The following is a 25072-nucleotide window of genomic DNA, read 5'->3' as shown; positions in this document are numbered from 1 at the left end:
TACGATACAAGCACATTTATTTACATTCAGATAGAATTTCCATGAGTGTTTGACCTGGGAAATCGGAAATTTCCCCAGTGCTTTTAAATAAAACCTATTAGAAGGTAGCCAGAATGGCACCTCGAGGCTAACTGGCTCAGAGGTGCATGAGCTTTTGTAGGCAACTGACTTCTTCATTAGATGCTATGAATGGACCTTCTTAAACGGAAATCTTGTGAAGCCTTCAGCTAATGGAGTAACATTTACAAAAGTCTCAATTTCAGAAACAGCATAAACAGTTAGGAACCTAAAACCCATTTGACTTTTGAAATTTTTCACCCTGAAAAGTTACATGCTCATTGTAGTGTTCTGATAAAACTGTCATCCATTGAGGCTTCTCTCATTCCATAATGCCATTAGGTTTCTTTGTTGGGATGATAATACTTAGCATTTCTCATCTTCAAGGCTCTTAGCACCTTGATTAATTAATATAGGGCAGTATGCAACTTCCAATTAGTTCCAATTAGTTATGTGGAATCCTAGCTACACTTCAAAGATGTGAACACTAAAGCCCAGTTTGAAAAGACCTATGAAGAAGTAGTTATCTATTTTATACCATGTTTGTATACAGTAGTTTTACAGTAATATTGATAGGATAAAGTTAGCATAGAGCCCATGTTTATTCATGTTTTTGTCTCTGCAGGAAACCAATATACCAGAAGAAAGTCTTGTAACTGTGGTGAAACCTGGCCTGCCCACAACTGCTGACTTGCATGTGCTTCTACCAGCAAACCAACCAAAACGGAAGAGAAGTGTAACTAGTGATAAGGTAACCAGAACAATATGTGTTTGTGTAAATCTCCATCCCACTGAAGTCAATGGCAATACTCCATTTGGCTTCACTGAGATCTGGATTTGCTTTTTAAGCATCCAAGCACCATCCACTCCACTACTTTCATGAACCACATAAAAGGCTATCAATGATTGCAGTCCCTGTGGTTGGTGGAGTACAGTACCCTCCACCATATACTTCCCTGTATACCTGGGAATGGAATCTGTGCTAAAGGGAATAGGGAGAGAACAGCTACACCTTACACTTGGTGCTAGCCCACGATGTACTGGAATGGAGTGGAGAGTATGCTGTAGCCTCTTAATTTCTCTACAAGCCCTTTCAGGGACAGAGCAACTTTATACCATCCTGCCCTCTGGGCTATGTGCCATTTGCACAATCCATCTGTTATTGGTACCAGCAAGGGATAGTTAATATTTAGCTATTTTTAATCAGAAACCACAATTATAACATGCTGAATTGTAAAGATTCAGGAGATAAAAGTCCTCTAACCCAGAGTAGTAATCACTGTGGGAATGCCATATTTAAAATATGAAGGAGAAGAATAATTTTTACTGTATTCAGAAACATGCAGATCTGAATGCAATATGACCTTAAGGTTTGAACTGTTATGCGAGGTGCATCATAGTGCTGTCCCACAAGTTGTTTCTGTTCTAATGAACAGACAGCTTTTTCAAGTTCTGAGGCAACAGGGCGAGTGCAGCTAGCCGAGGCTCAGTGCTGAGCTTTACTGCTCACAGCAAGTAAAATCCCTTGAGTCAGAAAGGACCCCTAGAAGAGCACTGTATCTCTGCATGACTTTGCCTCTAATTTATAATGTATGACACTAGGCCCTTTTTTCTATAACATAAAAAATGTCTCAGGTGTGTACCAGTTTCTTGAGTTTCAAGAATTATTATGTTAAAAAGATCATTATTCAAGGAATTATTCATTTTGAATAGGAAACTTTGCCAAAAGGAAGGCTGTGATAGGTCCTGGTATTCACCTAGACAATGTGATCCATGGATAAGTTGGACAAAGCTCTATAGATAGCATGGTATTTTGCTATTGTGTCAAATAAGGTTGGGTATTTGACCACTCCAAAAATACTCAGTCAATGGACTGATTAAGTATTGCTAAATAAAGATAAAGTATTTTAAGCATTAAATTATTTGAACAATATCAAGAGATACTTTAATCTTCAGTAGTACTTATGCTCTTTACAAAGAATACTTGTTCTTGTGAAACAATGAAATTAAATATAATGAATTTTTATAACTATTAATGTGTGGTAAATGTAAATGTCAATGATATTCAAGGCTAAACAGGTTTTCGTTTCCTTTCATTGTATTCTGAAGACCACGGTCAGCTTGAACAGTTACAAAATAAACCCCCCCATGATATTAAACAAAAATGAAACACTTATAACAACTATAAAAGACAAAATCATTTTTTTAAATGAAGGCGTGCTAAGTAGTCAGCCGGCCAACTCATCAAGCATTTTGGAGATGCCTGCAGTCACGGAGGATGCCCAGTAGGACAAACTTTTTTCTGAGCTGCCAAATTTGGGTCTTACCTGAGCTCAGAGTAGCTCCTGGAGCCCCATGTAGTGTAAGGAGACTGGGAGAACTCACTAGAGAGGAGCAAGGCAGGGGGTGCCAGCTCCTAAATGGAGTGTGACTCCTGAAGGACTGAGGGCAGGGAGCGCTCACTCCTGCCCTGCTTACAGATGATACTGTGATGCAATGGAAAAGGTAGGCCTCTTGCTATATGAGAGATTTTTTGGCTTGATGGAATATATAACAATTTTGATAGGCAGTCAAGTCATTTGGCATTATTTGACCAGTCAATTGCCCTGCATCCCAACCCTAGTGCCAGAGTATCTGAGGAGCTGATTTTAAACATATCTCTGAAATATATAAGGAAATTGGATAAGAGTATTATTGAGGGACTGGTCCTGATGTAAAAACCAACCAAACAACAAACTCCCCAACCTTAGCCTTCCCTTGTAATCATAGTGAATTTCATAGTCAAGATTGAAGTCATAGTTGATTTGCAGAAATTATTTTATTTTAAGAAGTACTTTCTATGAGCTCTTTGTGAACAATTGTTAGCTACATCATCACCTTAAAACTCTTAACGTTTTTATTCTTTTTAAGAAAAAAATGCTATTTTAAAAAGAAATATTATCTTACTGTTCCAAGCTTGTAGCAAATGAACCTCTTTAATAATTTAAAGTAACCAATAAAGACAGGCCCTTAGGTTCTGCTGACTTTTTTTTTAATACAAAAGATTATGTAGATTAGTTCCCTTCAAATCTCAACTATTATTAATGGCATGCTTCCAGGCAGCTTGAAAAATATCATAAATTACATTCAGTGCTGCCTTAGTTTTTTCATGTTCATATCTGAACCACCCTTCTATGTACTCCAAGAAGGAAAAAATGAAGGGCTATCCTGTCCTGCTAATAATTGTGGGATGTTCCAAACACTTGGAAGGTATAGAAAAAATAGCTGTGTTAATAGAATATAATTTCTGTGATGAATATCCACAACTAAGATGCCACTTATGGTTTCTGGAGCTGGAAGAAGACCAGAATTATGCCAAATCAGGTTGAAAAGGACAGATGTGGAAGTAGCTACACATTTTGTAAAGTAGTTGTACATTGCTGACAGTGTGATGTTTTTGTGCAGATTAGCTGTGTTTGGATGCATTGGGCATACTGAGAATAGTAGCAGACATAATCTCTTAGAGTGCTAACAGTGGTTGCATCTACATGTGCTAAGGCAACAAAATAAACTCCAGCACAGTTTGCATTGGAGTCAGCTACTCAATATTTACATGGGTGCCTGGGACCACAACACTTTGAGCCAGGGTGGAGTAGCCCCAGGCTGGGAAGGGACCTGGGGGGTCAACCCCAGGCTCTTTGTGGCATCAGTGTGCGGTAGAGGGGCTGGCTGAGGCATGTGGGTGCTGAAGTGTGGGACTAGGTGGCGAGCAGCCCCTGCACTTTAGCACCCTCATGCCCCAGCCAGCCCGTCACCATCTACACATACATTTCAGCATACAAAATTACTCCTCCATAGGATAGTACTGTCCCCAGCAGTACTATCCTACAGCAGGGTTAATTAATTTACTGTACCCTAATACCCATGCACATGTAAGCTGTGATGCCTTACTGTGGAATTAATTAGTCAACTCTGCAGTAAAGTGCATGTATAGTTGCACCCAGTTAGAAGTATACTATGCAATTTCTCCATCGTAGCAGTCCAGCTGTTTTCAGGTGTATAAGGCTATATGGTTGTGGTCATAGCCAGAGTAGAGTTTTCACTCCAGCCATTGGTTCTGTCAGGTTACGTCTCCATCTTTGTGCTGTATAGACTACTTAAATGATTGGTATGTGCATGTGTATTTGTGTAGATTTTTTTTTTAAATTAAGATGTCGCAAAGTTTGATAAAATCTAGAATGCATATGTAATTTGAGACTTACTAGTAAAACCAGTAAATTGGAGGTCAGATATAGGCTCCTTGAATGGAAAAAGAGAGGCTGCATTCTCTCTTACTATACATGGCTCAACTTTACAAAGTACTAAATGCAGATAATCTTAGATTTGTGGAGTAGTATCTCATACCTCAGGTGGATATATTAACCCTTGGTGGAATAAAGTATTACACAATATAAGGGTTTAATAGACCTTAGTGATTTTCCTGAAGACTCTCCAGCTTTTCTCCAGAAAATTCCAGTTATTAAAATCTTTTTTTTATCCAACTGATTGGCATGAACAACTAGGGATTCCACTACTCTGTCCAAAGTCTGCTATGAGGAATAGCTATAACAAGCGTATTGGCATCAACAACAATTAATTACACCATCACAACTGAAATAGTTTCAAGATTCATGAAGTATAATACCAGAAAGTAGCCTTAAAACAGATGGTCTGACCTGCTGCATGTGTATTACAGGCCACTGAGTTTTATTTTTATATCAATGCCTTTCTGTTAGATTTGCAAACATAGGTATGTTCTCCCTATAATCAAGTCACCTCTAAATCTTTTTTTATAAACTAAATGAACTGAGTCCGTCATTATAAAACTTATCATCTCCCAACTCCTACTTAGTACAGCCTCTCTCTGCAAGCTCACGTTGAGTTACTGGTCCTCTGTAATCCCTACACTCTTTTCAGAGTTACTGATGTCCATTCTGTAGCTATGGCCTGCATGCCTTGTTCTCAGGTGTGTAACTTTGCATTTGATTGTGGTAAAGCTTGTTTTGTTTGCATGAGCCAAGCTTAACAACTACAGCATCCCACCTTACATGACATATGGTTTGTTTTTTTGCTTTCTTTTGCTTCAATACAGGTAATTCTAAAGAATTGCAAGACTAGTTTTATAGAGTCCATTCTATAATTTAGGATACCATTTCCCACAGGATGCCAAATTAGAAGCATGTCTTTATAACTATGAAAACCCAAGTGAGAGTCTTTTATAAGGTTATTAATTATTACATGCAGCTCTGGCAATCCCTTACAATTTAAAGGTTATATAGGTGTGCAGTTTAATGTCACCTTCAATGTTGTTCCTCTATAGCAATGTGAGAGACCATATATTAGAATGCTATGCCCACATTAGAAAAAAAGGAGAAATTGTGACCATTTTTGTGTGGAAATTACTGTTTCTACAAAATCTTTGTAAAAACAAGATACAAATAGGCATCTATCCTGTTAGAACTAAGCAAGAGAAGCAAATCATGAGATGCAATTTATTATCAAGCACATTATTTCTTATAGGTAAGAAATATAAAGTGGCAGAGAGCGTGTCTTTTGATATGATGATCAGAGTAAGGATACTGGAAAGAGTTTTTAAAAAGGTTTATTCATTGCACAAGGTATGATTCAATAATAATCCAATAATACCTGTAAATGAGATGGTTTTTATCAAATATTGTGGGATAAAGACAAGGTCTATAAGGAGAAAGAAAGATTTGGCTATAAACATTTGCCATTTTTGAACATTCATGGGTTGCAGAGATTTGAGAGATTTTTTTTTTTAATCTGGAATTTCCTGAAGGTTACGTGCAACTCATAAAAACGGTTGACATGTGTCCTGTGTGTTTCTCACAATACCATGAACTGAGAGGCTTTTTTGTTTAGTGCATTGAATTCCTAAAGGTTGAACTGAGTGAAAGATGCTTGACATTATCTTTTTTGTGTTTTCAGAGAATAGCTGCTATAAAACAAGCCTTGAATGCACACAACATCAGTTTCTTCCTGAGAGGGGGATATTGGGTCTTAGTGACTTTAGATGACTCCGATGCAGGTAAAAAATTAACAGACAAAACACCAAAACAATTCAGTCTGTAGATAGTTGTTAGATTTCTATAGAACTAAGTAGAAACTCTCCTGAGAAATAATAGCTTTTTCCTGGTATACACTAATGTAAATGATACTATCCATTATGTTTTCATTGTTTTATTCTTTTGGATACCCTGTGAGAAGATTGAAAGTATTTTCCCTTATTGCTTTCATTCTTTTCATTATACGCCAGATTTTGACAGATAATCAAAAATTGGCCAACTACATATGGTTATGCACAGTTTGGACTCTCAGATATCTGAGTTCCTGGCTGCATTTAAGTCTACAAAAACAGAGATCTAATTAGGAACAGACTGAAAAGTATCTTGCAATTGTGTGTGGATTTGATTTCTGAACACAAGGCTAAAAGGAGCCGCCTGGGCCATCAAATCCAGTCCTCAGTGTTTGTAGGAAATTATTTAACCAATCTCAAAATCCCCACTTCAAATCCTAACACACAACTACAAGGCACAATGAAATCACATGAACACATATCACATGCCCATAGGCAAGCGCAGAAGTGACACTAGCACTGCCAATGCACTGCCACTGCCATCCTAATGACAGGGAAATAGTGCCCTGTCTAATGCTACAGAGGAAGACAACCATCTCCTGTGGTCTGTGCCAGTCTGATCTAGGGGAAAACAGTTTTTTTTTTCTCTAAGCACTTTTTTTCCTAAAAACCAGCAGAAGCCCTGTAACATGGGATTACCAGACACCTACCACGCTGAGTTTTTTCTGTATTCCAAAATGGAGACTGAAAATATACAGTTCCATGTAACGCATATACACGGACTGCTTATCCAGAGCGCGGTGATAAGATTCTGTCATATCATCCCTTCCATAAATGTATTCAGTTCAGTCTTACAGGAATTCAGGTTCTTTGCCCCACTACTTGACTCAGAAGGCCATTCCCAAACTTTGTTTCTTTGATAATTAGAAATCTTCTGATTTCTAGTTCAAGTTTATCTAAAGCTGGTTTGTAGGCATTTGACCTTGGTTTTCAATGTAGAAAGCTCTTTTCCCTCCCAGCTTGTAAAGATTGTACTTGTAAAGATTCATCATATACTCTCTCAATCTTGTTCACTAAGCTAAACAAGACAAACTAATTAAAACTTCATTCAGAGGAAAAGGTCTCTGTTCCCTTAGCTATCTTTGAACCAGTTTCAGTTTCAGTCCATCTTTTTTTAATGTTAGGCAGGAGGCAAGGTAGTGGTATACCATGCAGACTAACTGAATCAGATGTGTAAGCATTCGTGAAAAGTGAACTGTGGCTCAAGAAAGCCTATACAATCTGATTCAGTTAGTCTATAAGGTACACCACTGCCTGGCCTTCTGCCTGACTTCAGACTAACATGGCTAACTGTCTCTCTCTCTCTCTCTCTCTCTCTCTCTTTTGGTGACCAGAAGTGCACATGGTATTCTAACTGTCGTTTTTCCAATTCCTGGTACAATAATACTAGTACCTACTAGAAGGAAATATCCATTCAATGTACACATTTTAAATATGAAGGGCAGCTCCAACTCAAGCTGTTTCTTACCATGTCAAAGCATCTTTGTTTTTGCATGAATATCATTCTCCATGATGTCTATTTGGCTTGTTACTCAATGATACCAAGCCGGCAGACAGAGCATGGTGCATTGTGCAACATTAACACTTCCATAAAGAGTGATTTAAATTGTATATTGCCAAATTAAATCTCAGAGAAGAAATAATACTTATGCTCTCCATATCCTGGCCTCTGTCACTGTAATATGTAGTATGAAACTTATTATAGAAATCATTTGCTTCGAAAGCCAATGTTTCATGTTGGTAAAAGCAGGGTATGAGAACTGAGAAGAGGTTCCATTCCAGTCACTGCCCTGTGTGATATTGAGAAAACAATTAATCTTTTTGTGCATCAGTTTCCTCATCTTTAAAATGTACATGTAGTATTTATATATCATATAAAAATGGCAACATGAATGTCGATTGAATAATGCCTACAGTACCTTTTGAGGTTCTTGAAAAATCATCACTCAGAGTAATATTGTTATTTCATTGAAATGCATTTTCTGTGCTTCCATGGATCTGCCAACTAGCTGATATGTGTTGCTGCTTCTTTGAAGGACCTACATTTGGAATGAAGAGAAGAAGCTATAAAAGAAAAATTTAGTGATTTTGACTTAAGAGTTTCAATAGGGAAGCAAATTCAGGGTGCTAATTAGTTGCGAACCAGATTTACTAAGCTTTTCCACTATATATTTCTCATTTCAGATTCTCAGAGGATTGGAGGAGGTGGTGGATACTGGGCTATCGTAGTTCTCTTTGTTATCTGTCTCGTTGTAGTTGGTGCTTTCATCCTGTACAAATTTAAAAGGCAAGTACACCTGACTTTAGAGTACATACATTTTAAGAACTAGATTTGTCAGCATTTCAACCAAACTGCATCTAATTGCTTGAAAAGGCAACCTTTTTGAGGCCATGTCCTGACAAGTCTCCAAGGTTCAAAGCCCATGGTTTTCTGGGCTTTTTAGACATCAAGGTTAAATATTGACGTTTGGCTCTTGGTGCTGTGTTTGAAGATAAATAGGAAGAGTTTGCCTCAGTACAACCACCAAGGAAGATAATTATGCTAAAATATGTTTCTAATTACAAACTCCTAAACCTGATGAGTTATTTGCTGCTTAGGTATTATTTTATTTTACTTTTGGTTCTGCATAGAGAAGTGTTTAGGTTTGAACAGCCAGCCAGTGATAAAACATTCTCATTGGACAAAACCCTACTGTTGTTACACATTAATTTAGTCAATTCTTATTTCATCATTGATTTTTTTTTTTTTTTAATGAAAATAAAAATAATTTTACAGACTAGGGTGCCATGCTGTGCTTTTGTAACAGCAAAAATACAGCAGTTAGATGAGAGTACATATCAGCAAAAATACCTTTTTCACTGATGCTTGCTTTGGTACATCCACGGGAGAATCTTAAATCTCTTGGTGACTGACTGTTCTTATGGATGAAACGTTGAATTGTATATCAGACTTTATGTACAGTAGTCGCATCATACGCGCATTTAACTTACGTGAATTCGACTATACGTGCTCGGAGATGATGATGAAGATGATGACAATGAACAGGAAGAGCCAGTAATCTTCATAAATTTGCTGAAGTGTTCCAAGCAGCAAAATACTTGAATGATTTAATTTCTGAATACGATCCTTCCATGGAACAAAGCCTCAAAATCACGTGTTGTATTGCGGACGATTTGAGACCATACCAAGAAATGTTTGAGCAGCTCAAGAGACAACAACGACAGTTGCTGATCATTATGTGTTCCAAGAAAAAACAACCAGCAGCAGATGAGCCTACGCAATCAACTTCTCGAGCTGAGCCAGAGCCAACCACTTCGTCTACAACTCGATCTCCATCACCCAAGCCTAGCCCATCATCTCCTGGATCGACATCAAGCCCTGACGACCCCCCAATATGGGCGATTTAAGGGATTTTCAAGGGTAATTTTGACTATACACGATTTTCGCCTTACACGTTGACTTTAGAACCTAACCCCCACGTAAGATGCGACTCCACTGTACAACTGAAATAAAAGCACAGAACTCCAGCTACCTATTTTGGGTGTCTGCAACCACAAAAAGCACCATAAAATGGTTGGTGTGATACAATTATATTATTTTTAACAGCAGTGCATTGAAGTGTCTCTGTTTATATTATAGGATAATAAAACTTTATTGTGTTATCTATTATGAGGTCCATTTTATTAACTCTTAGGTTTGAGGCAATTAAACAACAGACACAGCTAACAAGTGGTACAAGTATTATAAAATATTTAAGAAAGAAAGAAAGAAAGAAAAGTAATTATTACCATCTTGAATCCTTCCTAAACTGTTCTCCTGGCCTATTGTTTCCTGAAAAGCATAGTTATTGCCAATAAGAATTATAGCAGTATTTGTGAGCTGTAATATAGTGTAACTTCCCTAATGCTTTTCTAATTTTCCTGTGGAAATCACTTTCCTTTAAATTTTCATTTGTGTTTGATTTAGTTAGGGGTTCAAATTAAGAAAAATGTGTGGCACAAGCAGGTGTTTCTCAGTAGGCTAATAACTGCTGTCAACGCTGTGCAACAGGGTCCAGTTTTACTCCCTGAGAAGTCTGATTTTCAGGGCATTGACAGAATTATTTTTTAAATACTTTTAAAGGTATCTAATAATTTTTTCAGGTGCACCCATTTTTGAGGGCTCAACTTCAAGTGGCCTAAAGACCCGTATTTTCAGAAAATACAGACCATGAAAGTGTGTGAAAAATCAGGGTCTCTTTAATGCCTCTCTCATGGAATATCTAAAATCCCTAACCACGTCTAAAAATCTTGTGTTACTAATGTTTGGGGCCATATTTTCACCCCTTTAGTCTCCTGGGTGAGCTCTTACTCATGAGTGATGCCTCCTTGAATTATGAGTTACTGCTCACACATGGGGTAAATAATTCACAAATTGGCCCTTATTGTTTGGGAAATGTGAAATATATTCCCTGTTAGGAATCCCTGAGTTTTAATGCACAAGTAGGGGTAGGAAAAACATTGTTGATCTCTCTCAAAAAAGTGATCCAATTACTAGTCTATAGGCTATTCACAGCTTTGTTTCCCCTCTGTTGTGAAGCTGTTCCACTTCGTATAAAATAAATGTTCTTGGAGGAGAGACCATAATCTGTCAGATGAATGCCATAACTAGAGGAGTACAGGGAAGTAATTAGCTGTGTTTGTCTGAACTTTGGTGGAAGGCAAGACAGGGTGGCACCTGGTAGACTAATTTGTTGAGAGAGATATGAGCTTTTGTAGGCTACATCCTTCTTCATCAGATGCTATGAATGGACAAGCAGAAGAGTACAGTCATTCTTTCTTACTCTTTGCTGGCCCAATGAATAGTTAATAATTCATAGAAAGTTTGAAAGATGACAGGATTAATTTATGAGAAAATTTAAAGAGGGTGGTCACTGCAGATTAGATAAAATAAAGCTAAGGCTCAAAATGACACTTCACATACTCAAAAGTCATAAATACACATAAGAGAGGAAGAGTTATATGGAGTAGTGCAGGGAAGGAATGGGTATGAATTAGGGGATGAAATATGTTTAGAAAAAGAAAAAGAAATGTTGGGCTCACTGTTAAAGCTTCCAGGAAGTGGTCTCCTTTAGATTCTCCTGTAGGCTCCTAAGAAAGTGGAGGAAGTCCTGTTTCTATGGCATTGGATGGTAAAGTGGCAAAACATAGATGCACCCATGGGTCAGTTTCAGTAGCAAACAAAGTAGTCTTGAGTTACTGAATGCTGAATTTTTGAAATCTAATGACCGTCTAAGGTAAAGAGGTAGGCAACCTCCAGCCTGTTCACTTCTAAATTCGGGGCAATTGTGACTGATAGTTTGTAAGGCCAGATTTTCATCTGCTCTCAAAACACAACTGTGGAGGAGTTTGTGGACCTTGTAGGCAGCTAACTACAGAATTTTGAAAGTGCTCAGACCACCTAGAAGTCCTTGTTGTAGCCAAGTTTAAAAAATGTGATGATTTATTTGGGCACCTATTAGGAGCTGAGCAGTTTTACAAGTTGAGTGTAATGCTTTCTGAGTGTTTGACCTAATATAAATGCAATCATTGTGTCCATTTCCAAATCATATCCCATCACAAGATCAGTTCACATCACAGGCGCCACACACTTCTTGTCAGTCAAAAAGGGAAAGCCAAGAATGCACACATCTACATGTGCATATTAATGCCAGTTACATGTGAGCCCGGGAATGCAGCACATTGAGCAGGTTGGAGCAGCCCCGGCTGGTAGGGGGCTCCAGGAGTCAGCCTGCCAGCTTGGGTCTGCTCCAGCCTGGCTCAGCGTGCTGCAGAGGGACTGGCTGGGGTATAAGAGTGTTTCAGTGTAGGGCTAGTTGGCAGGCAGCCCTCACATGAAGCACCCTTGTGCCCCAGCGAGCCAGGGCAGTGTCTACACACGCACTGTTGCAGAATATTTTACTCTGCAGCACGATATCACCTGTATTTACAAGTAATATTATGCCACACAGTAAATTAATCTACTCCAGCCTAATAGGGGTGCATGTGTAGATACCACATGTAGATACCTGACTTTTATTACACATCTAATTAATTTATTGCACAGTAAACATCTCATGTAGACATGCCCAATGAGTGAGTAGGGCACTGGGTCTGATTTTATCACCCCTTTTCTCTGCCAGGCAACCAATCAGATGAGCATGAAAGAATCTGCTGTTTGTTCAAGTATTGTTTGCTGTCATCAGCTTCGAGGGTTTACAGTTCATCCCCCTTTGTAAGACGTTTATGCACACAAAACATTAGAGGAGAATAATCCTAAGTAAGACCTCTTTCACTAGGCAGCATGTGAAATACCTCATATTCTAGAAAAGAGGAGAATGTTAGTTTAGTGGGAAGGTGAGGAGAATTCTAGTGGACCAGAGGTATATAGCAAACAGTGATATGGTATCATTGCTCCTGCTGAAAAAATGCACATTAAGGAGGGAAGATTAAAATGCTACCATTTACCATTGTTCTAATTAGGATGAAAATCATTGTGTTAGGCTGAATAATGAGCCACAGGATTCATTTTTCACATACAGAACAATATGCTTTGTCTGTCTTGTCTATCCAGCTACTGATTAGGTTGCTTGACTGGGTTACATTGTTCAGGATACATCATAATAGCAAATATTCAAACACGAACTAGGAAGACTCTCATCTGCTACTTTTGTTGGAAATAAAACTGCAAACATTTATTATTATTCCAAAATGCCCCCATTTTATCTAATTATGTGCTGAGTTGATCAAATGCTCCCTAGAACATTATTCCAAATGCAGTACTTTCTGTTTTGAATTCATGTACTGGATTTCAATACGATCCATTCCTCAGTACAAGGAGGTTATTGTGTTATACAACATGTACACATTCAATAAGATAATATTTGAATTAAAAAATAGTGTGACAGATACTCAGTTACTATAAATACAGTGGCAGGGAACAGACAGCAAAAAAGCAGATCAGGTAGGGGAAAGGGTTAGAGTGACACTTGGAGGGGACAGGGCTAATTAGTGCCTCTGCCAAAAAGGTTGCCCCCCCCACACTTCCTCCTTTCTAACCCATGTTTTTAAGGTCATACTGGAAGAGGATCTTTGAATGAAAAGCAAAATATTCCCAAGTCACAGATTTCTTAGACCAGTGGATGTCTCAAAATAAGTTTTCTAAAGCAGATTAGTGAAAAATTAGGATATTAAAAAAGAAGACATTTCTCACTTAAGTCTCCGAACACAGTACGTTCAATGACAGGGAACAGGAGCATGCACTCTCCAATAAGTTTTAATTCTTCTGAAGTGTAAAGCAGACAATCTCCCAAACCAAGAATCTATGAAAACACAGTGTTTAGGGAAAGATATGAATCACTTGTGAAATATTTACCAGCACAGCCTAATTCAGCCTATGAGCCTGACTCAGACTCAGACTCATAAGTATACATCTTTTACACTTTCACATGTTCTTTCAATGAAGAAATAGAATTCCCAACAAATGAGTCTATAAAACAGAGTATCTGTACCACTCTGTCCTAGACATTTATTACATGAACTAAACATTATAAGTGGCTGGGATTCACGAGAGTATACCCCACCCACCCCCACCCAGGACAGAGATCAATAAGCACGGGCAGCCTAAAGACTTTAAAAGTTCTAGTGGTCACAGTGCTTTACAGACACTTTAACTAACACATTGGGCTCAGGGGCTACTTTTAAAAAGTATTTTCCACAGCAAAGTTATAATGTTTTTAAAAGGAAAGTGCAAGCATTTCATTTCATTAGTAAAGGAATGATGTTTTCAATAAACTTTTCCAAAATTTTGATTATTGTGGGATGGAAGGTGAGACAAATCCTGCTGAGGTTCCAAAGCAGGAGGCAGTTCAGAGCATAAGAATATTACAGAGGCAAAAAAAAAGTCTCTTTTTCATACTTTATGTATCAGACAATTAACAATCTGGTGCTTCAAGCTAGCAATATGCTGCCAGCTTCATTAGCACACCACAACAGTTTTATCATCCAGGTTAAACATAATGGCCACAGCACATCACTTGAATATCATAAGCAATTGGAAAGTTGTGGGAGTGAGATCCCTCTTTTAGAAAGGGCTGAGGATCTGCATATTGTCTCTAAAAACTCTACCATCCTTCTTACATTGAATTCAGTCCCAATAAAAAGTCTCCCCTCTCTTTTTGATGTTTATGGTTATGTTTGTTATGAATATCCTGTTAGTCATCGGGACAAAATTCCTTCATCTGTTTAGCAACCCTTTTAGCTAGCTTCCACAGTGCATGGGACACTGTGGGGTAAAAAAAGCTCAGATAAATAGCTCTATATCTACTATGTGAACTCAAGGGAAGAAAAATTATATTTTAACCACATCAAAGCTGCCATGTATGTATCACATTACTAAAAAGGAGCTGAGATCATCCTTCATTGCTTAGTACAACAATAGGCATGTAAGATTAATCATAGAATCATAGAAAATAAGAACCAAAGGGACCTTACAAAGTTATCTAGTCCATCCCCCAAGCCAGGGGTGTGAACCAGCTATATATAAACCTGACCTGCTATTTAAAACTTTCATCAGTAGAATTTCTCACTCTACCTCAGTAATCTATTCCAGTGCTTAATTCTAGTTGCAGTTAGAAATCTAATTATTTCAATCTAAATCACCCATGTTGCAAACATAAAGCCCTTTACTTCTTGTCCCAATTATAGTAGACAAGGAGAATGGTTAATAACTTTCCACTCTGTATAGCAGAGCTGTGCTGCTACCCAGCACGTCCACAGGTGACAGATAGTGGAATGACCTTCAGGGAAGGTTAGCTGTGAAATAAGCAGGGGTAATGCTGATGAATAAGCAGTTACAGGCCAAGTGGCAGAAGCACCACCAGGATGTGATGAAGACAGTAGATGGCAAGGCTTTCCCTCCTGAAAAGCCATGTTTATCCTTTGACAAGCTGTGATATGACGAGTACAGGTTGCCACTATAATAAGCCTGCCCAGCCCCCAGCTGTGGGTCTACAAGTCCTCAATGGCAGAGCAGGCAGAAGATGTTAGAATCCCAATGGCTGCAAAGGCAGATGAAAGCTGCAGTGGAACAAGATCCCCAGTTTTCTTGGTCTCTTTGCCATTGGATCAAGGTCCCATTCTGTCAAGAGCTGTGTGGAAGCTGATGTGCAGCAAGTTCTTCATAATGAAAGAAGTAATGGACAGATATCTTCCATGAATCATGGAAGACAATCATCCTCAACTGCAAGGGATTGCTGAAGAAGATGACTGCAGTAACCTTCTACATATTTGAAGGCTGCTATCATGTCTTCCTCAGTCTTTTATTTTCTAGACCAAGCAACCCAAATTCTTTCAGTATTTCCTCAAAGGTCATGTTTTCTAGACTGCTGATCATTTTGGTTGCTTTCCTCTGGAGTCTTTCCATTCTCCAATTTGTCCACCTCTTTCTTGAAGTGTGTTGCACAAAACTTGGTATAAGAGCTGAGCTGAGGTCTTACCAGCGTTGAGATGTTTGAAATAACCTTTCCACTCATCAAAGATACAGTGTTTATCTTATAAATATATAGCAGCTTATATTTCCAGTATGATGTTGGCTTTTTTTTTTTACACAGTATGACATTGTTAATCTATGTGTTTTGTGGATGGGGGGAGAGCAGTGGATATAATATACCTTGACTTTGGCAAGGCTTTGACACTGCCTCTCACAACATTCTCATTAACAAAGAAATGCAGACTAACTGAAAGCACTCAGAGGTGGATCCATAACTTCTTTGATCATCATGCTCAATGAGTAGTCATCAATGGCTCAATGTCTTAGGGCACCTATAGATGTGACAGACCTCTGCTCTGACACATGCTAATCTGCACGTCAGAGCAGACTTGATTAATCGAATCTGCTGGAGTGTGCTAGTAAGCATGCTCCAGTAGCCTCTGCATCGTGTGTATTCAGCATCTCTTGTGTTTCAAAATGGTGGTGGGGGCGCTTTAATTAAAGCTCATTGAACGAGCTTAGTTAAAGCAGCCCCACCACCATTTTGAGGTGATGCTGAAGGCACTTTAATTAGAGTGGCTCTCAGAGCACCAGCATGTGTTTAGACACACTTACTGGGGGGAGGTATCAAGTGGAGTTCCCCAAGGGTCTATCTTGGATCCTGTATTATTTAATATCTTTATTAATGATTTAGACCAGGGGTTCTCAAAGATTTTATGTCGTGGCCTGGCAAACTGCAGCTCAGAAGTGTCCATGTCCTGGCAAACCGCAGTCCAGCAGTTGTGGTTGATTGTGGCCGGAATTTATGCCGGCAGACAGGTAAGGATACCCCCACCCCTTGGGCAGGGGGGTGGTCCAAACCCTCCTGGACCCTGCACAAGGAGCCAGCGCTTCTCTGCCCCGCTCTGGGGCAGCTGCAGTTTGCCAGTCCACAGTCACTTCCAGTCCGGCAGCTGACCATGCTGTGGACTCGCAGCTGACTCACCATGGCCCAGAGATTGAGAACCCCTGATTTAGACAGTGGGATTAAGTGTGCACTTAGCAAATTTTTGGATGACAAGAAGTTGGGTGGAGTTGCAGATACTCTAGATGGATCCAGAATCCTGGATACACTGGAGAAAATGTTTGCATTCAATCAGATGAGATTAAATAAGGACAAATGCAAAGTCCTTCATGTGGGATGGCATAATTGCCTGCACAAATACAGGTTGGGGAATGAGTGGCTAGGCTACAGTACTATAGAGAAGGACCTGGGGATTACCATAGACTGTAAGATGAGTATGAGCCAAGAGTGTGCTCTTGTTGCAAAAAAACCCAACAATGTACTGAATTGTATTAACAGGAGTGTCCATTGCAAATCAAGGAAAGTGATTCTTCTACTCTATTCAGCAGCGATGAGGCCACACCTGGAATGCCATGTTCAGTTTTCAACCTTCATGTTTCAAGGAGTATGTGGGCACTTTGAAAAGTGTCCAGTGCAGAGCAGCAAAATTGTTTAGGGGTCTAGGAGGCAAGACTTCTGAGGAAAGGCTGAAAGAACTAACTTTATTTAGTCTGGAGAAAACAAGACTGAGGGGGATTTGATAACAGTGTTCAAATACCTGGAGGGCAATTATGGCAAAGATGAAGATGGGCTTTTCTCTGTGGCTGCAGGGGACAGAACTAGGAGTAATAGCCTCAAGCTGCAGCAAGGGAATTTTAGGTTGGAGATTAGGAGTAACTTGCTTTTCAAGTATAGGAACAGGCTACCTAGAAAAATTATAGCATCTCTATTCCTGGAATTTTTGAAGAGCAGGTTGGACAGACGCTTGGCTGGGATGGTTTAGTCAGGGATGATCCTCCTTGAGCAGGGACTGGACTAAATGGACATTTTTACACATGCAAGTGCTGCAGTGCCAGGCGCTTTGAAAAGCCTCCAGTGCTGCAACACATACGGTTGTATAAGTGGCGAAATGCACGTCAGCGCTGAGAAAATGGAGGCACTGCACTTTTGAACTAAAACATACAGAAGGTGCTTTAGTTCAAAAGCGCACCACCACCATTTTCTGATGCACATTTCGCCACTTATACCACTGCACGTGATGCAGTGCAGTGCACATCAGCTTGTGTGTGGGGCAGACTCAATTATTCAAGTCTGCTCTGAAGCGGCAGATCTCTGGTGCATCATGGGACTAAAAAATATGTGTATAAAATGCTCAATGATATCACATGGTTCCTTCCAGCCCTACTCTCCTATGATCCTATTAGAAGATCTACTGAAGAGTTCCTGTCTATACGGTAGTTCCCCATTTTGTTTTTCCACAATTGATTAGTCTATACTAAATTGTAGTACTTTTTATTTATCCTTGTTGAATTTTTTTCTCTTTCAAAATATTTCCCAATTTTTCAAGGTCACTTTGGATTCTAATCCTGTGCTCTGAAGTCTCTAGATTTAGTGTCTATAGCCCACTCGATTCAGCCTGCCAGTCTATTAGTAAGCCATCGTAGTTATGCTCTGCATACAATTTTCCACCCAGTTGTATTAACAATTTACAGTAGCTTACTTTAGCCTATTGTGGCAGAGCACAGGGTGTCTCTGCCACTTTAAGGGCCTGGAGCTGGCAGCCTCCAGGTGCCTAATTAGGGCAGCCATTTTGAGGCTTAGGCTGCGTATATAAACAAGGCAGTTTGGCTGCAGGAGGCAGGCAGCAACATTGCCTGGCCAAAAGGCTGCTGTGAACAACCTGGAGGTAAGAGGGAGCTGCAAGGGGTTGGCAAGGAGGCTCCTGGTCCTGGGCATGACCTGAAACTGCACCCTGCTGGGAGTGGGTGGTTTGGTGGGGCTCTCAGTGGCGCGGGAGCACCCAGGAAATACTAGGCCAGTGATCACCCCGGTGAAAGGCGGGTCGGGGCGCCTTAACCCCTAGCTCCCACCACCACCGGGTGGGTTACCCATGTGTTTGTTGGGGGGCCCAGATGGGCCAATGTTGTGAGGAGTCCAGAGAGGGCAGACCCCGAGAGTGGGAGTGATGCGGGCATGGTGCTGCGGTTGTCCCCAAGAGGACAGGGAGTAGTGGCACGGTGAGGCCCAGTGACAGAGTGAGCGGCTAGAGAGACCCAGCCTGAAGGGGAGAGTACCCTCGACTGGCCCAAGCTGGGGCCAGGACTACGGTAGTCAAAAGGGCCGGGGGCCCACTGCGAGGGATGCCCAAGAGCCAGGGGCCTAGGGTCCCGACTGGCCTTGAGGTGGGCGAGGGCAAGTGGCCGAAGGTTCCGGGGGAACCACACCCGAGAGGGGAACATGGCTTTGGGGGGGCTAGTAGCCCGGATGATGGCGGAGAGGTCGCCTGATAGGAAGGATCAGAGAGGGGTCCTGTTAGGATGATTCTGGGGCCCAGTGTGGGGCCAGTGACTAGGAGAACACCATGATGCCATCTGCGAGGCTTGGGCTGCGGTATTAGGGGAGGTCGGAGCCACAGTTACGCCCCCCGGCATCGAGGCATTACAATGGGCAGCCTCCTGCTTAATTGACATCGATATATGAATCAATTATCATCAAAGGCGTGGCAGGCGAGATAAGTGGGCGGTTGCCCAGAGACAGGTGGGCGGGTCATGAAGAGCTCGGCCCTGAGTAGGCCCCTGTCATGGTGACAGGCGGGCAGGCCGTAGAGCTCGGCCCCAAGAGGCCCCCTGTCACACCTATATTTGCCCAGTTTGCTTAAGAGAATGCATTGTTTTCTGTACCCATCTCCATTCATCCTCTGCTTGGGTATCATTGTATAACATTATTGGTATATGCATCCTCTCCTGGATGGCTTCTAGTCTCTGGAGAGATATGTTATCTTTCTGCATCGTTGACTCTCCATCTCATTTTCTATCTCAGAAGCAAACCTATCTTTTTCTCCTCTTGCCTGGATTACTTTTATGTTCTGTGAGAATATAGTTCTAGTCCCAGCCATTTTACTTGTGAAAACAGCCACTAATTTAATGATCCATAATATTTCCTAAAAAATTCCTCTCAAATCAAAATAATAGCATGTATTTTCAACATGAAAGAGGCAAGTAAATTATGAGGGCTCTAAAATAAAACGAAATTATTCATTTGAGCACTAATGCAAACATAATAAAGTCCAAACCATGGCAAACTCTTCTGTTCAATGTATTGTTATTATTTTTATTTAAGTGCCAAAAATACATCATAATATTCCATATTCTTTATTTTAAATACTTCATTGACTTTGAAGCTAGCCTCTGGAAAATGAAGAAAACTGTATAAAAGCCAATAATTACTGGCTTCAGAAAGCCTAGTGAATATTTAGATCATGTAGCTCTCATTTCCTCAACTATTTCATGCTGCTAAATGTTTTAAAATGTAAACACTATATACTATAGAATGATTAAAGATGCAACATAGGAAAAACAGAGTCCTAATGTAGGACCAGAATATCAGTCTGAAACAGCATTTTAATGAATTCATGAACAATAGAGGATTACATTTTCTCTTCTTTTTTTTTTTTTCTTGTAGTTCTCAGAGTAGACATCTGAATTTCCATATCTTGTGCTTAAAATAAAACAGCTAAAGATATTCAAAGTGAATTGCTCAGTATAGGTATTTGTTTCCAGCAGAGGATCAATCCAAAGAGCATACATTTTTCAGATCAAGAGTAAATGGTAAAAAGAACATCTTGTTTAAACATTTTCTGTTTTCAGATAAATGTGATTTCAATTTGAATATTGCTAATACAAAACAGAAGGGTTCAAATGCCACATTTTTACACTAATTTTTGTGTGGGTTTTTTGTTTTTTGCCTAGACCCATGCACTAAATGGTTATATTGTCCCCAACATTGAAAACAGGAAAACAACCTTGTGTTAATACTCATATACCAACATAGTCATGAGCATGTTTTTTAATGTTGATATATTGATACATCGACTCTTTATTTGCAGAGATTATAAAAAGAAATGAAGGTTACTTGGAGGAAGCATAGTGGGCATGGGCATCTGTTAATTTGGTCTTGTGCCACTAAAACTCAGTTAGTGGACCCGTTGTCCTTTCTCAGTCCTTGCAATCAACCAATAAGTGAGGTTCACTCATTCTCTGGTACCAAAAAACCCCCTCTGCTAGTGATTTTTCTTTGTTTGACTTCTTTGAAGTTGCCTTCCATTATGTTTAAACACATTGGATCAAATTCATCTCACAGACAGGTCAAATTATAGGGAAAAATTTCTTTTGATCTTTTTGATTGTTTAACATTTTCTATTATTATATTTTTCAAAATTTTTGTGTATATTTTCCTCTGATATTTTTCCTGTTACTGTACAGTAGAAAGTGGCTAGTGATATTTTGAACAGAATCTGTCATTATAAATAACATTTGATCCAATAACTTCTAAACTCAAACCAAAATGATGCCAGCTGGAATAGAACATTTCTTTTGAAATGACATTTAAACACAGGTCATTTCAGAAATGTCTAGGGCAGACAGAGCAATTCATGTATTTTTCCAGCTTTCATATGGCTGTCAGAGTACAGAGGTGAAGTTGTCCATTTTTAGAGAGCTACCTTAAAATTGTGTTGTTTTTTTTCTACTCATTGTCACTACACAACTGAAGGAGCTCAGAAGCAGGACAGTTCAGCCCCACTTTTCCTTTTGACTTGTTCGTTGCATGATCTATGGTCAAACACAAAACTGACAGCCATGATCACCAGCTTATTACAGAGTGAGGAATGGAGCTCATGACCTCTACCCTTAAAATCAAAGGTGTCTGCTTGGTGAGAGACAGGGAGCATCCTTCCATTCCTCAAATCTGCTGTCAAATACAGATGCAGTACAGAACATTGCAATAGCTCGATGTTCAAATTAACACTCCAGTTCTTTCATGGAAGAAAATAAATGCATTTTCAAATACCTTGCTCATAGAGCTCAGTTTCTTACTGAATAGTTATGCTGAAGCTTCTCTAGTTTTGTTTTTAGGATCTGGAGTGCTGCTGTCACCATCACAGCCAGGTGGAACTGCCCCGGGTGCCTTGGGCTCATCCAGATAAGCCTAAAGCAGGCAGGAGAACTTTTGCTGCAGCCTGTCCCAGTCAGCCTCCCCCCCCCCACTTCTGGAAACAGAGGTGTGCAAGACAGCTCTGTCTGCTCTGAGTGCTTCCATGTGCTTTAGGCTTATCCAGCTGTGCATGAGACGCTGGAGGGAGGCAGTTCCACCTGGACACCCTGGCAGCAGCACCCATGCCGCAGCACCCCTGAAAGGGCCTTGCCGCCCCGTTGAAGTGTTCAGTGAAACCCCAGTTAAAAATCATTGATGTAGAGACTTAGCATCAGGAATGGGTGATAAAGTGCTTCACTTTATGCTTTCCAAATAAACCGTTTTACTACTTTTTAATATTGTTCAGACATTCTGACTATCTCAGATGAGAAGCTGATGGCGATGCTGTGGCACTTACATTATGATGTCACATTGCTGTTATTCCCAGTGGAGGCTCTGATTCTGTATGACCTCTGGGCAGGTCACATATCCTCCCTAGCTTTTAAATTGGTATGATCTCAGGGATGCTGTAGTGCAATGTTTCCCATCCAGTGGACCGAAAAGTGATTTGTGGAAGGGGGAGTCTTTTGAGATGCTTACAATTTTATTACAACCCAGAGCAAATGATATCTGATGCCCCCTCTTGTCATTCACCCTTGACCTTGAAGATCAAACATCCATTCAATCTTTTGAAGCACACATAGAGATGAATTCTATGATCTTATCGTTGGTATTGTATAATGGACTTTTACTCTTTAATATTAAAGGTCATGAAAAATTTTACTTCAAATTAGGAGTCATTAACCTGAAAAGATCAAGAAATGCTGCAGTAGTGTAAGACATGGCTAAGTGATACTTTGTGAACCTATTATTATTTGTTATTTAATCTTAGTGGATTTTCCCATAGGGGCCTGAAGTTAATTGTACACTATTTCACTGGTAATTAAATTCCATCAATGGATCTCTTTATTCCCCCTACACTGTTTAGGAAACTGCCAGGCAGAAATGTCTATGCCCAAATGCACAATGAAAAAGAACAGGAGATGACCAGCCCTGTTAATCACAGTGAGGACACTCAGAACATCATCCAGGGTGAGGAGTTTATTGATGATGATATGGACTCTCAAACACTAGGTAACGCAAGAGGTAACTTCACCTTCACTTTATTAACTTTTATTTTGTCTTCTTGGACAGTAATTTTTACAAGTTTATTTGTACTTACAGCTTTTTGATTTTCTGCTTCAGGAGAAAGCAAATTGTAAACTCCTACCAGGAGATCTTCTAATTTTATCTTCTCTCTTTCTGTTTGGTTTGAAATTCCGCCAAGGCTATTGATTGTTATGACACATCATTTAGACCACACACTACATTACATAAAATAGTATAATTAGTGTCATGCAATCTGCAAACAACATAAGGAGGATAATACAGTAAGCAGCATAGCTCAACTTTACTAGCACTTAAACAATCTCATTGAGGCCTTGAATACTGAATATAATGAATTTCATGTGAAGTAAAATGATGTGCAGAATGAATATTTCCTTAATGAAGACTATACCTGACTTCAGCAGTATATTTGTTATATTATGTGAAGTGGAAGAGAATGTACTCTCTCCTACACATATCAAATTAATTTCTAAGTTGGAAAACTCCATGAAATTTTCCCATTTTCAGTCCTGAACTGCCAATATCCATTGGGCAGAGGCTGTGATCTCCATGTAGAAATCTTTCTATGAAAGTAGAGTAAATGATTCAAGATCTGATGAAAGTGCTCATCCTGGCAGCCCATCATTATAATTATTGTCTAAGTTTTTCATTTCCTATAAAATACTCCAACTGTACTGAGAATTTAGAATTGCCTGAAAAATGTAACACACAGTAACACCATTCAGGTGCATTTCTGCCAATCCTGTGAAAATGGAACATCTGACCCTAAGTTTCCAAGACTTCTAACACTGTGAAGGGGACAACTATGTAGACAGAAGGTTTCATAAATCTACCATGAGGAAGATGGGACAAACTTTTTGGCAGGCTTTCTTTGTCTACCTTTTGTTGTTTCTTTAACCCGTTTGTCTTTGTCTTTTACTGTTGTTTTTTTCCTTTTCCATTAGCTGGACTGTATACTACTTCTTGCTTCCCGGAGACATAGCTATTTAGAAAAAGGAAAAAGCCACGTGCAAAATTCACCTGCAAAATAGTTGTATACGTTTTTGTACAAATTTTGACAATTTTCCATGCACTAAAATCATTACTGATTTCTTTCGAAGCTCACAAAGGCAACTTTGATTGTAACTGCAAAACTGCATCCTTTTGTTTTTTGTAAAAAAAAAACTGTTTGGATTAAAATACCTCCAGAGACCTTGGTCTCTAAAGTGGAGTCTGCCAAAAATGAGTAGGAGGCACAGAGGTCAGACCCAATTTCATCAAGTGACTACATTTAGGTGTTCCAGGGCCTACAATCTAGATGTCTCAGCCTAGAAGAATAATCTGATTTGACCATGTCTAGGTGTCTGAGTGCTCTACACAGAGATAGGGAAAGAATCGCCTCTAAAGAGCACTATAGAAAATCCATAGGAGCCTATACAACCAATAGGAAACACCTCCATCAGTCTGAAGGGTTTAAACAATTGATTCAGATGGTACATTGTGCGTCTCAGTTAACTTCTGATCCAGAACACTTATTTCTGCTCAGTAGAGATTTAGGCACTTTCCAGTATCAAACTGGATTACAACAAAGATTAGGCAGGAGGTAGATGTCTAGATGGTCAAGCTAGCAGGTCACTTCTGAGCATGTGCAGAAGCCCAACTGTAGGTACCTAAGGAATTTTGAGGTCCAAAATAGAGGCACTACTTGAACTTAGGTGCCTACTGATTTTGTGGCTTCTGAATTATTCTTTGGCACCTAGATTTCACACTAGTCCCTTTTAAGCACCTCCAAGACTGGAATCTGGCTCTCAAACACCTTGGCTTATATCAGGTGCTATTCAAACACAATCTTCTCATAGTTGTGGAAAAAATACTCACTATTTATTCGTATATGGCCGCTTGGGACAGGTCACTGGCATGAAGAAATTCTACCCTGATTTATAACACCTTCAAAATAGTCCTTCTTGTTCACTTTGAGGCTGCATGGCATCTGATCTTGTACTCCTTACTCTGAGGAAACTTCTGTTGCAGTCAGTAGGGAATGGAGATTGAGTAAGGAATGTAAGATCAAGATTTTTTTAACAATGCTGCCTGAAATTAGGTTAGAAAATGCAGATCTAAATGTGATTTGTAGTTTGGCCAGGTTTTCAGCACCAGCAGATATTGTAGTGGA

The 25072-nt window shown here is 39.6% G+C and overlaps 1 protein-coding gene across 7 annotated transcripts in view; it reads left to right on the top strand.

The window, feature by feature from the left end:
- SORCS2 (sortilin related VPS10 domain containing receptor 2) overlaps window positions 1–25072 on the top strand; it is a 937533-nt gene that overhangs the window by 898019 nt on the left and 14442 nt on the right. For 3 of the 7 annotated variants that reach the window (XM_059721554.1, XM_059721548.1, XM_059721550.1), the window contains 4 exons: window positions 683–808; window positions 6025–6124; window positions 8417–8519; window positions 22742–22899. In XM_059721554.1, coding sequence (XP_059577537.1) covers window positions 683–808; window positions 6025–6124; window positions 8417–8519; window positions 22742–22899 — 487 coding nt within the window. The remainder of the gene's footprint in view (window positions 1–682; window positions 809–6024; window positions 6125–8416; window positions 8520–22741; window positions 22900–25072) is intronic. The other 4 variants (XM_059721553.1, XM_059721552.1, XM_059721551.1 and 1 more) reach the window with 2 other exon arrangements.

This window comes from Alligator mississippiensis, chromosome 2 (assembly GCF_030867095.1).
Source record: "Alligator mississippiensis isolate rAllMis1 chromosome 2, rAllMis1, whole genome shotgun sequence".
NCBI lineage: Eukaryota > Metazoa > Chordata > Crocodylia > Alligatoridae > Alligator > Alligator mississippiensis.
The sequence above is the reverse complement of the archived record's forward strand: the minus strand, read 5'-3'. Positions and strand labels throughout refer to the sequence as shown.